Below are 18658 nucleotides of genomic sequence, written 5' to 3' on the forward strand. Positions count from 1 at the left end.
AGACACCTGTGTACATGACAGAAGGACTGGGTTCCCTTTTTTACCTGCTGTGGCTATTACGCTTGTTGCCCCTCTTCCTTGGGAGACTGGGAAGGAATTTTGCCCTTACTGCCAAATTGGCCCGAGTGGATAGTTTTTTTTCCTTCCCCACAGCTGGTCTGGGACCCAGTGGGGTGGAATAAGGGGGTTAGGTTATAACATAGCAACTTAACACACAAAACTTGTGGCAGATGTCCAGTGCAGGTACTCGGTATGGAAGGGATATGGTTATTGGATAAAATGGATTGGAAAAGGATTTGAAGGAAAGCCTCTCTTAAGGGAGCTTGAGTAATGGAGAGGTTAAAGCCGGTGGGGGAGGGTTTGAGGCGCCTACATCTTGTCAGCAGGAAGCCAACCTGCTTCCATTTCCTAACCTATTTTCAGGGGGCTGAGGAAGGGAGATTGGGGATCCTGTGTCTTGAACAGCAGGGAGTCAACCATCTCCTTCCTGCAGTGTACAATTTGTTGCTAGGTACTCCCAGATAGTATAAGTCAGGGGTGGCCAACCTGTAGCTCCGGGGCCACATGCGGCTCTTCAGAAGTTAATATGCAGCTCCTTGTATAGGCACTGACTCCGGGGCTGGAGCTACAGGTGCCAACTTTCCAATGTGCTGGGGGGTGCTCACTGCTCAACCCCTGGCTCTGCCACAGGCCCTGCCCCCACTCCACCCCTTCCCATCTCCTCCCCTCAGCCTGCAATGCCCTCGCTCCGAGCCTCCTGCATGCCACAAAACAGCTGATCGGGAGGTGCGGGGAGGGGGGGGGCTGATTGGCAGGGCTGCCGGTGGGCAGGAGGCGCTGGGAGTGGGCGGGGGAGCTGATGGGAGGTTGCTGACATATTACTGTGGCTCTTTGGCAATGTACATTGGTAAATTCTGGCTCCTTCTCAGGCTCAGGCTGGCCACCCCTGGTATAAGTGAATAAAGTTGTGGCCTCGTTAAACCACATCAATGGCCTCATGTCTTTCTTCCCATGTGGACAAACACAGAAGAAGTCTTAGTTCAGCAAGGACAGTTTAAGGAAGTTTACTGAACTCCCCCAGCCCATTTGCAACAATAAGCTCTATTGTAGAGTACAGCTTCAAAATAAACCTGAACTTGCTTTTTAAGAAATCAATTTGAAAATCATATCAGGTCCAATTTATGAAACTGCTTTTAGATAGATGTGCCTGACTGATCCTAAGGCTCTATTGCAGTTGAAACATTTGCCTCCGATTTATCCCTTTTTGACTTTCTTTGAGGTTCACATGATTTGAATGGCTATTTGTATTCTTTACCTTCACAACTGCATTGACAGCTGAAAAAGATATAAAAAGTGCACTTTGCCGTTACTTCTCCTTCTGACTTGCATTCACTTTTTAAATTATTGTAAGTCCCTAGAAATGTTTGTCATATTGATTTTTACTTCAGATTATTTTCATTATAGTAGAAAGTGTCTGTGCCTTTGCCTAGTACTACAGATAGTACCAAAAAACAATTTCAGTACCTATATGCATGTATTTTAAGCAGTTGTTCTTCAAACCAGATCATATGTATTTAATACTTTAGGAAACTTGACTGAATATTGTGGAGTTCTGAGCTAAAACATTCCTTTATAATTAATTCCTCTGATTTTTTTTATTTTTTATTGTAAAAACAAACTTAATTTAAAAAAAAAAATGTTACAGTCCACTTTCAGATAAGAGGTAAAGGCTCCTGGCCCAGTACTTACTGCCACCAATGCGTTTCCCATATTGGTGGCTTCCTTGGAACCTTTGGGATGTTCCTCAGTCTGCAAGGTCCCGCTCTACGTCCTAGACCAGAGCAAGATCACTAGTGGTCTCAGAAATCCAGTGTGCTGAGTTCAATCTTTACAGAGTGGGGCATTCTGATTATCGGCCTCTTTGCAATGAGAGACAAGAAGTGCCATCAATTTTGCTCTCAAGCAAGTCTCAGCCCAGGCTCCCTAACCAATGCCTTCCAACTCAGTTGGGGATAGACTCTGAGATATGCCTTCCTCCTGATTCCAGTCATCCCACAGGTCATTCTTAAGCTGAAGTTGGATCATGCCAAACTAATTCCAATTGCCCCAGTTTGGCCAAGGCAATGTTGGTTCTCCAACCTTCTATCTGTTGATTCATCCTCTCAGATTTCTTCCTCTTCATCCTGACCTACTGACTCAGCACCACTGTTGAGTTTTGCATCAAGCACTGAACACTGTACAGCTCATGGTGTGGATGCTGCATGGCTATTTGAGGAGAAGGAACAATGTTTGGAAGCTGTTCAACAGTTGTGGTTTAGCAGCTGAAGCCATCTACTAGGGTGACTTTTTTGTCCAAGTGGAAGCAATTTTCAGTTTGGTCGCTTCCTCAAAGGATTCAGCTGATGCAGGCCTGCATTCAGAACATTTGGAGTACTTAGTACACCTTCAGTCATCCAGTCTCTCAATTCATTGAGGGTTCACTTAGCAGTGATCTCAGCCTTTCATCTACCTATCCAAGGGAGGTCAATTTTCTCAAATCCTGTGGTAGTGAGATTTCTCATGAGAATCATTAGTCTCCATTTGCCTGAGAAAGAACTGGTTCCCTTGTGGGACCTTAATACTGTCCTGGTTGCCCTTGTAAGACCTCAGTTCAAGCCCCTGGCAACCTGTTCTCTGTCACTTCTGTGCCAAAAAATGCCCTTTCTTGTGGCCAAATATATGCAAGGAGCATATGCAAGCTACAAGTCTTAATGCCAGAGTCCCTGTAGAGCCAGTTTTTCAAGGACAAAGAAAGTGGCCCTACTGCTGTATCCAAAATTATTGTTAAAAAGTGGTTTCACAGTTTCATCTTAACCAATTGATTTATTTACTGGTGTTCTTTCCTAAACCACACTGCAGTGCAGATGAACATTGAGTTCACATGTTGGATTCAAGAAGATGTTTGGCATTTTACCTAGACAGAACTAAGCCTTTTTGGGCATCACCTCTTCTGTTTATCTTCTATGCAGATCAAATGAAGGGTCAGTCTCTGTGTAAACAGTCTCCAGGTGGATAACTTCCCACATTTCATCAGCATATGAAATAGCTCAGACCATGCCTCCACATAGATTGCAGGCTCATTCGATGAGGGCCCAACCTACATATATAGCATTCCTCAGTGATTTTTCAGTGAACAATTTCAGGGCTCCTACCTGGTCTTCTACACATACTTTTATCAGACACTATGTGATTACCATTGCATTTAGGTCAGATGTAAACTTTAGGAAGGCAGTCCTGCAAGCATTCTTTAAGTAGACTCTGAACTACACCTCCTGTGAGTGCTGTTTATGGATCACCAGAGTGGAATACACGTCTAAAACCCCTTGAAGAAGAAAAGACTGTTACGTACCTGTATTGTAACTTGTTCTTTGAGATGTGGGTACAGACGTGTATTCCATGACCTTCCATCCTCTCCACATCAGTCTCTACTCCTGACACTCAGAATGAAAGAATTCAGGGTGGCGCTGCCTTTAAATAGCCTGGGGAGAGACTAGAGTCAAATGGTGTGAGCACCACCTGTATGGGTACTGCTAGGCAAAGTCTTCTGGTTTCAGTGCCTAAGTGTGCGCACACCTGAGTGGAATTACAGGTCTGCACCCACATCTCGGAGAGCAACGGTTACAGTATAAGTAACTGTCTTTTTCCAGCAGTCATCAGACCTATTTTTAGCTTGTCTGAACCAATGTTCCATTCTGATATTACCATTTAAAATCTTTTAAAATTAGAGTTTAATCAAACTAATGGTGAGTCCTTTGCTCAGGAGTTCAACCAGAGATCTACAGTAAACTAAGGGTACGTCTTCAATACCCGCCGGATCGGCGGGTAGCAATCGATCTATCGGGGATCGATTTATCACGTCTCGTCTAGATGCGATAAATCGATCCCCGAATGCGCTCCCCGTCGACTCTGGAACTCCACCAGGGCGAGAGGCGGAAGCAGAGTTGACGAGGGAGCCGCGGCCGTCGATCCCGCGCCGTGAGGACGGGAGGTAAGTCGATCTAAGATACGTTGACTTCAGCTATGCTATTCTCGTAGCTGAAGTTGCGCATCTTAGATCGATTTTCCCCCCCCTCCCCCCCAGCGTAGACGAGCCCTAAGTTTTATTTCTTTTTTTCTCTACAAAATGGCAGGAAAAAATTGAATTTTTGAACTCTGGTAAATACCTCAATTCTTGGGATGCCATAATTCAGTAATACCTTCTTGAATTTACTTCCAACTTGAAAAAAAAATTAAACCTCAGCCCCAGATGTGGCCTATCAATTTTGAAGCCTGTATTCCTTTGTTTGTGGATTTTAGGGGGTCAGGATTACACAAAATCAGATTACAATAGAATTCAGTTGCAGCCTTACTTATGGATTAGCTATCACCACTCCATATGTCTCACCGAGAAGGTATTCAAATTGTCAAATAATTTGAATAATTTATAAGATTTTGTTCTGTAAAATATATATGTATGATTTTAGTCCCGATGAGTTATTGCTGTCAAGGCAACCATACTTAAGACTGAAACGGTGAAAAGACCTTATATAGTGATTGCTAGCATGTTATTTTGGCTAATGGACAAATAGCTCAAAATTACGTCCTTTACAAGAAAAAGGTCAAGTTGTTTGGTTTCATTTTGGGGAAAGAATTTAAGATAGATTCTAATAAGATTGTTTGTACAGTCTGTGACTTTAAACCCTAGATGATCAGCTCATTTAAGTTCTGTCACTGGTTTCTACAGTTCCATCAAACTGTCAGGTTGGAGTCAATCCTTCCCTTTACATTTGCAGTAGTTGATGAAACAGCATCAGTACTGGAAACACAGTTTTCTGCATCATTGACTAAAAGCATCTGAAAATGATGCAGAATGTTCCAAACTTGGCTTTTACATGAAACTGACTGGATTCATTGTTTCATTAGACTGCATTTAGTCAAATCAACCACAACTAAAGGTGCTATGATGCAGTGAGCACTTGATAGAGTGAACACTTTTACACACTATCATTTTTAATCGTGTATAATAAAAGTATTTTTACAATAAAGCTTTTAGAAAAGTATGTTTAGAAATTAACTGAAAGGAGTATCATTACTTATAGATAACAAAGTGATTATCCTATTTTAAAAATGAATTCTACTTTAATATAGTAAAATAAGTGAATAGTTATCCACATCTAAGGTGTGATCTTAACAATGAAGCCACAGAAATTCGCCTTTAGTTTAATTTTATTATTTTAGCTGTGCTAATTCCTAAACTTGAAAAAAATAGAATCAAAGTTTGGATGTTTAATTTCATCTTTGTATTGCAGCCCTTTGGTGTGAATCAGCCTGGACCTTATATCATGTACACAACCGTAGATGCAAATGGGTATGCGAAAAATGGTTCAGGTAGGACCAGTATTTATTTCTTAATACATGTAATTATGATCTTTCTGCACATAATCATCAGCAACATATAGGAGGTTACAAAAAATCTACTAAAAAATTAAATGGGTCTGTTTGTTCCTGAACAGTTCTTCCAGTATACAAGGCACAAATACAGTATGTTTTCCATTCAGTTTTCATCGTGCATATTTATTGTAACCATTGTAATTACTTCCTTCCGTTTGTCCTATGCAAACAGAGTTGGGATAGCTTCCACTTTCTCTCAGAATCTGAGCGTGGGACAGCATCATGAAAAGTTTCATGAACTGAAGCTGTAAAAGATCAGGTTTCCTACTCATTATGTTGTAGTCATATTTATCAGGAGGTAGCGATGGGTTTGAAACTTTCAGTCAGAATCTTTATTTTTGTGGAATACCATGCACATGCTACTCACTAAATAAAATCATTTTGGTTAGCTTCTACATGTATGATGATTCATTTAACAAACACAATGTAGATTTTTATTTTTATTTTTTTGGTATTGTTCAATGCATGTTGTAGAATCGTTGAGCTTTTTAGTACTGGTGATTCATGTACTGTCTGCTAAGGTAAAATTTCCAAAATTGGATGCCTAAAGTTAACCATCTAAATCCATATCTAGCCACCTAAATAAGGGGCCTGATTTTTCTGAGGGGCTATGTACTTGTATCTCTCATTTAAGTCAATTTAAGTCACATTACCAGGTTCCAAATTAATTGTAACCAATCAGAAAAAAACAGGTGTCATTATGGCCACATCATGGAAAAACTGTGTAGCAGTTGAAATTAAACAAAATATTGGGACATATAAGGAATGGGTTATAATACTACAAGTATTATTATGCCATTATACAAATAAGTGGTATGCCCTCACCTGGAATACTATGTTCAGTTTTGGTTACCCTAACTCAGAAAAGATATAAGAGAAATAGAAGGGGTCCAGAAATGAGTGTCAAAAACATCTGCATGAAAAAAGATTGGTAAAATAGGGACTGTTTAGAGGAGAGGATGTGATATGGGTATAACCAAATGATGGGAAGTTATAAAGAAGGTAAATTCAGTACTTCTATTTACCCTTTAATTGAGTATAAGAGGACGGAGACATATAAAACTAAGATGACAAATTTAAAGCTGATAAAAATAAATACAGTACTTCCTTACACTTATCAAATTTGTGGACGATACCAAGCTGGGAGGGGTTCCAGGTGCTTTGGAGGATAGGATTAAAATTCAAAATGATCTGGACAAACTGGAGAGATGGTCTGAAGTAAATAGGATGAAATTCAATAAGGACAAATGCAAAGTACTCAATTTAGGAAGGAACAATCAGTTGCACACATACAAAATGGGAAATGACTGCCTAGGAAGGAGTACTGCAGAAAGGGACCGGGAAGTCATAATGGACCATAAGCTAAATATGAGTCAACAGTGTCACACTGTTGCAAAAAAAGCAAACATCGTTCTGGGAGGTATTAGCAGGAGCGTTGTAAGCAAGACACAAGAAGTAATTCTTCCGCTCTACTCCACGCTGATTAGGCCTCAAATGAAGTATTGTGTCCAGTTCTGGGTGCCACACTTCAGGAAAGATGTGGACAAATTGGAGAAAGTCCAGAGAAGAGCAACAAAAATGATTAAAGGTCTAGAAAACATGACCTATGAGGGAAGATTGAAAAAATTGGGTTTGTTTAGTCTGGAAAAGAGAAGACAGGGGGACATGATAACAGTTTTCAAGTATATAAAAGATTGTTACAAGGAGCAGGGAGAAAAATTGTTGTTCTGAACCTCTAAGGATAGGACAAGAAGCAGTGTGAGGTTTAGGTTGGACATTAGGAAAAATTTCCTAACTGTCAGGGTGGTTAAGCACTGGAATAAATTGCCTAGGGAGGTTGTGGAATCTCCATCATTGGAGATTTTTAAGACCAGGTTAGACACCTCTCAAGAATGGTCTAGATCAGAGGTTCTCAAACTGTGGTCCGTGGACCACTAGTGGTCCGCGAGCACCATTCAGGTGGTCAGTGGATGTTTCCCTCTAAGGTGTGTGCCTGGGTGGCCGCACATGAGAGAATGAAGGGCCACCCACCTAATTAGTGGAGCCGCGCAGGTGTGGCTCCACTAATTAGGTGCCTGGACCATGGAGAAGACGCACATGTAAGGTGAGGTGGTGGCCTTGGGGAGAATAGGGGGTAGGTGGGAGGGGGCAGTGGGGTGAGAAGAAGGGGGGCGGAAATTTGGGACGTGCAGAGCTGCAGTGGCCAAAGAGGTGACTTTCCCCAGCTCCAGGGCTGCGGCTGCCAGGGATAGGTGGTCCTCCTTCCCAGCCTCAGCTCTGTGGCTGCTGTGGCAGGGGAGAGACCCCCCTCCTTCCCAGCCCCAGCTCAGGGGCTGCTGCGGTGGGGGGAGAGAGGGCACATCTATCACATTAGAAAGGTAAGAGTACTGATATTAAAATATGAGTTGTGTGCTTTTATTTGTAGAACAAAAAAAGTTGTTTATTATTAAGGATTTTTTTTTATATAGCGCTTTTATCCAAAGCATTTTACAATAGTTAGCTAATGGTACAAACAACATTTGGAAAGATCATTAAGAGGTCTGCTGAGACCCTCAGCAATTTTCAAGTGGTCCGTGGGGAAAAAAAGTTTGAGAACCACTGGTCTAGAAAATACTTAGTCCTGCCATGAGTGCAGGGGACTGGACTAGATGACTTCTCGAGGTCCCTTCCAGTCCTATGATTCTATGATCATACATAATTAACCTGTGGAACTCATTGCCTCATTGTGACGAAGAGCTTAGTAAAATTTTAAAAAGGACATAGACACTAGTATGGTCAAGAGAACATCCATCATTTCAATAGATAGAATTTAAAAATAGTTTTTTATGATCTATATAAATCTTCATGCTAAAAGGTACAAGTCAAACACTAACGTATAGAGCAGGGATAGGCAACTTATGGTACGCATGCCAAAGGCGGCACGCGAGCTGATTTTCAGTGGCACTCAAAGTGCCCGGGTCCTGGCCACCGGTCCGGGGGGCTCTGCATTTTAATTTAATTTTAAATGAAGCTTCTTAAACATTTTAAAAACCTTATTTACTTTACATACAACAATAGTTTAGTTATATATTATAGACTTACAGAAAGACACCTTTTTAAAACGTTAAAATATATTACTGCCACACGAAACCTTAAATTAGAGTGAATAAATGAAGACTCGGCACACCACTTCTGAAAGGTTGCTGACCCCTGGTATAGAGGAGGAAACTTCTTCTATGGGCAGGTTATTCCATAGTAGTCCACTGTGAGATTTCTTGCACCTTCCTCTGAAACACTGTCTTAGACAGGATCCTGGACTAGATGGACCACTGGTCTGATACAGTATGGCAGTTTCTGTTTTCCTGTATGCTTAAATATGGATTTAGGTGCCTTACTTTAGACAAATTAAATTTGAAAATGTTAGCCTACATTTTTAATGAGATGAAGTAATATTTCATGCTAATTCAAAATTCCTTCCTAATACACAGTAGGAATTCATCTTAACTAGTAAATCATTCTGCCAGTGTTTTTCATTTCCGATCTTCATCACTGCAAAGCAAGCTTCATGACCTGAATCTGAAAAAGAGCTCTTACATTCTGCTACAAGCATTCAAAACTCCATGATGAGTTCAGACACTTTTTCATTTAATTTTACACTAACATACTGTATTAAAATCAGACCATGCCCTAAGGGGATAATTTCTCATTGACTGACAACTTGCATCTCTAATTGTTGTCCTCTATCAAGTTTAAAACTTGAGAGGCTTGTCAAAGCTCTCTGAGTTGTAGTCCACCTCATATCAGTCACACTTGAAGACATTGGTAAATCTTAAATATAGAGTTACCTTACTCTTCTTTAAAGCCATTTTGGCTCAGCATAAGTTTTTAAGAAGGTTGAATGCTGCATTGTCTGTTACTTTTTTTCACACTGGACTGCCTTATTCTTCCCATCTTGTCTAGTTGGTGTCTGGATGTCTTGTCTTTTGTGTTTGCATTACTCAGAAGCAAGTATAGGACATGGAAGTTAGGGATATTAAGATATATATTGTTAAGATAGTGTTAAGAGAGATATTTTTAATGATTGGCGTTTTCATTGTGTTTTGTTGCCAACAAACATTTTTGGTCTTGTGTGCTTAAAATCTGAATGTTGTCTTTGGCAAAAAAATCTATTTTTTCCATCTTTTCTGAAAACAGCTTGGAAGGTAATTACATCTGGCCATATGTTTTACTCGTCTTTTTGTTGTGTGGGTATCTCCATCTGTTACACAGAAACGTGGAAGTAAAGATGAAGGACTGGAGTCTACTAATAGGCACTTCCTGTAGTTGTTAATTGAATACTTTTTGTTGTCCAGTATATCTGTTGTGCTATGTGAGACTAGCCTTTTAGTCTCCAGAAATGTGGACTTATTTATAACATTTCCTTTTGAGAATTAATTTCTAACTGAGGTTTTTGAAAATATTATCCCTAGATTACATCATTAAAGTTAGGTCACTGTATTGGTTAGGTCAGGACCCAAGTCAAAAAAAACTAACAGTTATGCAGTGAAGTGCAGTATATTTGCTTCCTGATGTGCACTGAGGCAAAAAGTCTTTATTGAGCTATGAATCAACTTCTTCATTAAGTGCCAGAGGACATGTGACCAAGGAATATATAACCATACTACTTCGTATTTTCAGAGAACTAAGACTGCAGATAAGTAACTCTCCTTTCTTTAGCAAACAGTTGTGTATTTCATGAGGGGAAAAAAAGATTAGCAAAAACCACCAATCTGAGCAGCTTTATCTCCTTTGGGGGGCGAGGTGTGCTATAAATCAAATATACCACAACATAATATTTCTTTAGATTTAATTATACTCATTTGGGTCAGTTGTTTATCCAATCATGGGTCTTTCTCACTCTGTTGCTTGTGACTAATAATACAGTCAGCACAAACTCAGGTTAACAAATCTAACATTGCAAGTGAGATAATACTATAAATGTATATATAACTGTGGAACACCTGGCAAAGTATATATATTTAAACAGCATTATAATAAATGTCCCATTTTTAGGGTATAATATTTAACTATTAATTGCAGCCGACACAAACTTGTCATGCAGATTGTCAGCCAGAATGTATTTTTTTTACCTACGTTGGTTTAATAAATTAAAACTTTTTTTCATTAAAGGATGGCAAAAACATTCCTAGTTCTTCTTCAAGTATTGTCCCTATGGGTGTTCCACTTCAGGTGTGCCCACACCCTTTGCACCTTTAATCAGAGATTTTTGGTATTAGTGCCCATTCAGTCTGGCCATGTGCCCTACTCTTCCTTGTGCCCTGCTCCGAGGCTATATAGGGCTGCTCAGGTGAACTGCCCTCAGATTCTCCTTAACCACTTCAGCCTGAAATGGAGCATTAGTGTCCCTTACTTTTTGAAGTCACTTAGCCTAGTTACCCTTCTTTAGTTATTTCATTTACTTTTATTTAGGGGGACTTTCTCTCAATCTCTTTCCCCTTTCAGGAGGGGAACCTTCTCCTGTTAGATTCTATTTCCCCTGGTATGCCAGGCTCTTCAGGCTCCAAGTGGTGCGTCTCTTGCCAGGAGACCATCCCCGTCAACAACAGGCATTCCTGATGTATCTGCTGCTTGGGAGAGTCTCATATCCCACAAAAGTGCTACATCTGCTCTGCTATTAAGGGCAGGGCAAGATAAAATTGGGAGCTAAAACTGTGACTCTTAATGATGCAGCATTCCCTCCAAATGGCCTCAGATCCAGGCCAGAAGACACCTCCGGATGTTGATCGCTGAGTGAACACTGTGCCCTGTCAACTTCAGCACGTTCACCTAGGTCTACTCAAAATAAATCCACGGACAAAGCCCCTAGCAGAGGCAGTCATTCTCCACAGAAAGAGTCCACCTCAAAAAGACTGGTCCCCGTGGAACAAGACTGCAGCGGAAACCTCACATCCCACAGTGAGTACGTCTGAGGTTCCAGACACTCTCGGTGCCGATCCTGTGCCTGGGCTCTGTGCTCAACAGAGAAAAAGGGCAGCAAGCATGCCACAATACTGAATCCTTTGGTGCCACACAAGCAGGACACTACAGCATTGAAGAATTCCTTCTCTAAGAGGACAGTACCCACAACTACTTCTATACCGTCTACATCTAAGTTGGCCACTAAGATGACCTTGGTACTGGGAAGATACCATGCCTCTCATAGATCCTTGGCACCCCCCAAGGCACCCTCATCAGTACCATCTACTTAGACTAGAATGGACTCACCAGAGCTGCATATACCCTCAGGACCAACAAGGAAACCAGGCCCCACTCTTCAAACCCACCCAGTACTGCAGGAGTTTAGATACTCAAGGGTTCTACTGGTTTTCTGCATTTTCATTTGGTTCAACAAACCCAAATATTTCAATTTGAGTCAATCTGGTCTGAAACTAAATATTTCACTTTGATTTTTCAGACAATTTTTTTTGAGTTTTCAAGAAAAAAATTAAATTCGCACTACTGCCCCATAGCAGTGGCCCATCTCCAGTCATGGCTATATCTGATCCTTCAGAAGAAAGAGACAAAAACAGAATACGTCGGGGGGGGGGGGAGAGAAATCCCCTTCCTTATCCATATAGATGACTGGCTGAAGTCCTGAAGCATCAGATTTTAGGAACTATAAAATATGAACTGAAAGCTCCCAGGGCCACCAAACCCATACTTCACCACTTCACACAACCTTCATACAGTCCCACTCATAAATTTATCAAGCTCTGTCTTAAAATGAATTAGGTTATTTTCCCCCACAGTTCCCATTGGAAAGCTATTCCAGAACCTCACTCCTCTGATGATTGGAAACCTAATTTCCAGCCCAATATCATGACCAGTTTATGCCCATTTGTTCGTGTGCCAACATTCTTCTCTAGCTTAAATAGTTCTTCACTCTCCCTGATATATTTGTAGAGGGTAATCATATCCCCTCTCAGCCTTCATTTTGCTTGGCTAAACAAGCTAAGTTCTTTTAGTCTCCTCATAAGATAAGCTTTCCATTCCCTTGATCAACCCAGTAGCTCTTCTCTGGATCTTTTCCAATTTGAATTAATCAGTCTTGAATATGGGTGACTAGAATTGTACACAGTCCACATAAGGTCATACCAGTGCCTTGTACAATGACATCAGTACTTCCCTGTGTCTACTGATACTGCTGTATTGCAATATACACAAACCTTCACTAGATGGAGAAAGATGGAGAAACTTTACCCAATCATGATAAATCCTCTTCTGGGTGGTAGCGGTAAAGAACAACAGAACTGAATTAAAAGTGAATGATGGCTCATATGGTGACCCCATATGGTAATTCCTAATATTGTTTTTGATGAGTTTCTCCAACTTTAATAGATTTTTGAGGCTATATAGTTCCTGTGTGTACATCCCACAGCCTTGTTTTCTGACGGTATTATGTAGCCATAAAACTATAACTAAGCTTTGCTCTAAGATATTTTCAGGAAGTATCTGCCTGACTTGTACAATACAGTAAATGGTCCTCTGAACAGAGTTACTGATCTACAGATTCTTATTATCTTAGAAGACATAGTCAATTGGAATCTTAATGTAACAGCCAATCAAAAAGCAACTCAAGCAATAAAGTAGTATTTGTGAGCACTAGTTGATGGTACTAAACTATCAAGTAGAATGATATGAAAGGATGGATATTGCTTTCGAGGAGCTGTGTGAAGAATTTTAAATTATCTATCCATTTAGCAAGTACATAGTCTATTAAATGGGTTCAAAATACTAAAATATTTTGGATGAATCTTTGTTTTTAAAAATAGTGAAGAAAATGGAGACTATAGACAAACTGATAAACATTTACTTCATGAAAAGTTACTTACAGAATGGATTCTAGTGCAGTATCTATTTCATATTGTGATTTTTCATATCTGAGAAAAGAACAACCAGCTTGCAAAAATACACTTAGTTTCTATTTGTATAGTCCTTGATAAAAGATACTTTATGATCCACAGAATAGCATACTTAAAAGCAGAAATTGTGACTAGTATATTCTGTAAAGAGAATTGGCTGAGATTCCATTTGTTGTGTAAAAGCCATGTTATATGAGGTTTTCCATTTTCTTTTGACACTGCTTTGCTCTCATTTTAGGACTAAGCTTACAAGAAGAGGATTTGTTTTAAGTGAATGTTTTTGCTTTAAAAATTAAGAATCTTAGAATCCCATTTGAAACAAATTGGTTGGGCAATAATAAAGTGAAAAAATATTTGTGCATGCTTAGTAGGCGTTTGCTAAAAATCTTACTATTTCACCTCACAATGCACATTCTCTCTTTCAGACATGACAGGCACAGGGACTGCTCCTTGGTTAATTTGAAAGCGAGTCTGTAAATTAACATAATAAATAAAAATGTATTAAGACATATAAGATGATCTGATATTCCCTTCTGGCCTTAAACTCTGGCATATTTAACAAGAAAAACAGGAATACAAATTACTAAACAAGTGCAATGTAGTTGAAGAGATATTGTTGTAGGAATCTTAATGCTTGCATTTCCCAACTTTTTTATTTTAATCGGTTTGTTTTGTTTTTATTTTATGGCAAGATTCTGGTTCCAAACTGTTGTTCATATAGGTGGATGCACGATGGGCTGCATGATGTATGAAGCACATTCTCCCAGAAACATTGTGTCCTAGACAAGCTTAGAGACTCTGAGAACACTTGGGGAGTATGGATCTGAGCAGTCCCAGTATACCCTTTAACATGGTGCAACAAAGACTCCTGCTGTGCTAGCTTAGTTCTGCTGCTATTGAGTGTGATGGGAGGGATGATCGTCCTCTCCCTGCATTGAGTCTGGTGCCACTGTATTTCTTAGACTCCCCCAGCTGTTGCTTAGCAGGAAAACAAAGACCAGAATTTTGCATAGCCCACACTCATGCAAGTGAGAGAGTCTCCTTGGGTCCTCAAATATATATGCACCTGTGCAGAGGTAGGCACAATTTAATCCATAAAAGCTATTTGTAAGTAATGTGGGTTAAAAAAAAGAAAAGAAAAGAAAAATACTTATTGCATTGTAAGGTTCAATATCCTTCTCTTAGCATGCAAAATTTTGACTATTATTTTCCTTAGCAACTGCAATTTCAAAAAGGCCAGTAGGAATGATAGTTTGTTACTATTCTTTATTCTGAAGTGAGTTGATAGGAGATGTGTCTATATGGACAAGAAGCAAGTTACTTTTCTCGTCAGAAATATCTGCCTAACCGCTTGGCTAGCAAAGGTCAAAATATATTATCTCTTGAGTCTGGCAGATTGTAGACACTTTCTGTTATAGTGCACTTAGATGAAGAGAGTACATGCTCAGAAATGTTCTTTATTTTGCGGATACAGACTAACACGGCTGCTACTCTGAAACCTTTATTTTAGACAATCATTCAGGGAGGACAGTGTAGGTGTAGTGGTATGAACCTGGCGAGAACACTTTCCAAGAAACAAATGATTTCACTTTAAAATGTGTGCATATATATATTGGGGTAGAATTTTGGGGGGAAAGTTATTCTAATTTAAATGATACATATTTTGGGTGTGGGGGAGAACATAGTTGTATAAGCTTATCTTAAAAACTACTTAAATTATCCCCAGCAGAAATATACTGTCCATATGCTTGTGCAATTTTTCAGCTTTATCCTTGCTTAATATAGTAGAGAAGGTCAACTGTAGAGCCATTCCTTAATTGGAAAAGAATCTGAAATACTTTTTATGAAACACAATGCAGTAACAAATTATGTATTTCACTATCACCCACAATCAGTGCGTGAGTAAATATCATTTATTCATTAAAAGAGGAGAAACTATGGTTTCAATCAACAATGGGCTGATTATTATTTAAGTGTTTTGTGTCCTTTCCAGGTCAGGAATGGCTCTGTATGTGAACTTCTCAATTAAATGCATAGTAAATATTGTTGCTGAAAACATTTAAGCTGAAACTTTTTAAATGTTCAATTGCTACTAACCTTTTTGGTTAAAACTGAAACAAAAAGTCATATCACACACACACACACACACACACACACACACACTTATCTACATTGGTAACTCCAAGTAGTACAATGCTAATCAATTAATAATTCTAGTTTAGCATAGAATCTCCAATTGAAACTGAAGCCCAATCTGAGAGTGGCACTGCACATTGCATTAATGTCAATATACACTACAGTGATTTGAATATCTGAAATAAATATTATGTTCCATGTATAGCAGCTCTTTGCAGATGATGAGTTATAGCAATGTGAAGTACAAAGACAACTGCAAATGTATGGAGGGATAAACAGGGCCCTCTAGTCTCAGTGGGCATAGGTCAGACCAGCATGGGGGTGGCCAACCCACTGGGTCCTATAGGAAGGAAGAGCCCACATGCTTAGTCTCACTTCAACATTTCTTGTCTTCCTGACTCAGAATACATATAAGGAATGTGCTGGTGGCGGATGAGACAATTGGCTTTCCAACCACTCATCCCCAATTTCCTTTGTATTTAAAGCCTTCCTGCGTGTCCAGCAGCTATCTTAATGCTATTGTTACTATGCCCTTCCTGTCCTATATTTCAGGTATTGCCAGGCTCCATTTTCAGGACGCTATGGGTCTGAACAGATCACCTGTTTAGGGATCAGGAAGGAATTTTTGCTTCTGGGCCAAATGGACAGGATGTCTAGGGAAGGATTTTGCTTTCCTCACCACATCCTGGAGGCCCAATTTTTAGGTTAAAAGGAATAGATAGAAATTTAATATTAGGAAGTAAAATCATAGAATTGTAGAACTGGAAGGGACCTCGAGAGGACTTCTAGTCCAGTCCCCTGCACTCATGGAAGGACTAAGTATTATCTAGACCATGACAGGTGTTTGGTAACCTGCTCTTAAAAATCTCCACAACTTCCTTAGGCAATTTATTCCACCTTAATCACCCTGACAGGATGTTTTTTCTAATGTCCAATCTAAACCGCCCTTGCTGCAATTTAAGCCAGTTGCTTCTTGTCCTATCCTCCGAGGTTAAGGAGAACAATTTTTCTCCCTGCTCTTTGTAACAATATTTTATGTACTTGAAAACTGTTATCATGTCCCTCTGTCTTCTTTTCCAGACTAAACAAACACAATTTTTTTCAGTCTTCCCTCAGAGGTCATGTTTTCTAGACCTTTAATCGTTTTTGTTGCTTTTCTCTGGACTTTCTCCAGTTTGTCTACATCTTTCCTGAAATATGGTGCCTAGAACTGCATACAATACTCCAGTTGAGGCCTAATCAGCATGGAGTAGAATGGAAGAATCACTTCTTGTGTCTTGCTTACAGTACTCCTGCTAATACATTCCAGAATATTTGCCTTTTTTGCAAAAGTGTTACACTGTTGACTCTCATTTAGCTTGTGATCCACTATGACCCCCAGATCCCTTTCTGCAGTACTCCTTCCTAGGCAGCCATTTCCCATTTTGTATGAGTGCAACTGACTGTTACATCCTAAGTGGAGTACTTTGCATTCGTCCTTATTGAATTTCATCCTATTTACTTCAGACCATTTCTCCAGTTTGTCCAGATCATTTTGAATTTTAATCCTGTCCTCCAAAGCACTTGAAATCCCTCCCCGTGTACTCTCTATACTAAAGTCAAGATATACCACATCTACCACTACCCCTCATCCACAAGACTTGTTACTCTATCAAAGAAAGTTATTAGGTTGGTTTGACACGATTTGTTCTTGACAAATCATTGCTGACTGTTACTTATCACCTTATTATCTTCTAGGTGTCTAAAAATTGATTGCTTAATTATTTGCTCCATTATCTTTCCAGGTACTGAAGTTAAGCTCACTGGTCTGTATTTCCCTGGGTTGTCCTTATTTCCCTTCTTATAGATTGGCACTATATTTGCCCTTTTCCAGTCCTCTGGAATCTCTCTCATCTTCCATGACTTTTCAAAGATAATCACTAATGGCTCAGATATCTCCTCAGTCAGCTCCTTGAGTATTCTAGGATGTATTTCATCAGGCCCTGGTGACTTGAAGACATCTAACTTGTCTAAGTAATTTTTAACCTGTTCTTTCCCTATTTTAGCATCTGATCCTATCTCACATTCACTGGCATTCATTAAGTTAGATGTCCAGTTGCTACTAAACTATTTGAAATGTTTACCATGAACTGTTTAATTCATCTCAGCTTGTGGCCAGTGTGGATGGAAGTTTAAAAGGCCCAGCTCTCAGGGTAAACATGAATGGAGACACACGATATGGCAGGTGTTCGTATTACCTTGTAGGGAAAAGGGGAGACCTTAATTTTCACAGTTCCTATCTAAAAATGATTCATTATCTAAGTAGGCTCTAAAAAGAGCTGATACAAGTCATCATGAGCAAATAACTCCCTTGTTCATTTTCCAATTGAAACATGACCTCCTCATATACACATACACAAAATGGCACCCTGAATGGTAGCCTTAGTAGAGAGGCTGAGGATTGAGTGGTTCATGGCAACTAAATTACCCTGTCATCCCATAGTGATCCCTTCAGCTCAGGGTTGAGGCAAATCACCATGATAGTTTGAAGAAACTTTCATTATTACAGCCTATGCTATGCCTTTTCTGGAGGTCTCCAGGAATGTTAATTTGGCACCTCTTATATAGGCTACATTCATACAAAAAGAAAAATAATAATATAAATACCTCCCTCATTCTATACACACCCTATCCATTAAATAGCATAAGATGTTGAAATTCCATTCTAAACTTTTCTTGGATATGAAGTGTCAGACTACTGGAAACATACGTAACTAATTTTAGAGGGGTAGCCGTGTTAGTCTGTATCAGTAAAAACAACGAGGAGTCCTTGTGGCACCTTAGAGACTAACAAATTTATTTGGGCATAAGCTTTTGTGGGCTATAACCCACTTCATCAGATGAATGGAGTGCTAATGTGGCCAGTTCAATCAGGGTGGATGTGGCCCATTCCCAACAGTTGACAAGGAGATGTGAGTATCAACGGAGGGAAAATTACTTTTTGTAGTGACCCAGCCACTCCCAGTCTTTATTCAGGCCTAATTTGGTGGTGTCAAGTTTGCAAATTAATTCCAGTTCTGCAGTTCTCGTTGAAGTCTGTTTTTGAAGTTTTTTTGTTGAAGAATGGCTGCTTATAAGTCTGTTATTGAGTGTCCAGGGAGATTGAAGTGCTCTCCTACTGGTTTTTGAATGTT

General features: G+C 39.7%; 1 protein-coding gene across 1 annotated transcript in view; it reads left to right on the forward strand.

Moving 5' to 3' along the window:
* Window positions 1-18658, forward strand: part of ITFG1 (integrin alpha FG-GAP repeat containing 1) — a 214740-nt gene that overhangs the window by 158322 nt on the left and 37760 nt on the right. Inside the window, exon 14 of the mRNA XM_029911788.1 lies at window positions 5328-5406. Coding sequence (XP_029767648.1) covers window positions 5328-5406 — 79 coding nt within the window. The remainder of the gene's footprint in view (window positions 1-5327; window positions 5407-18658) is intronic.

This window comes from Terrapene carolina, unplaced genomic scaffold (assembly GCF_002925995.2).
Source record: "Terrapene carolina triunguis isolate 2854851 unplaced genomic scaffold, T_m_triunguis-2.0 Scaffold130, whole genome shotgun sequence".
Lineage (NCBI taxonomy): Eukaryota > Metazoa > Chordata > Testudines > Emydidae > Terrapene > Terrapene triunguis.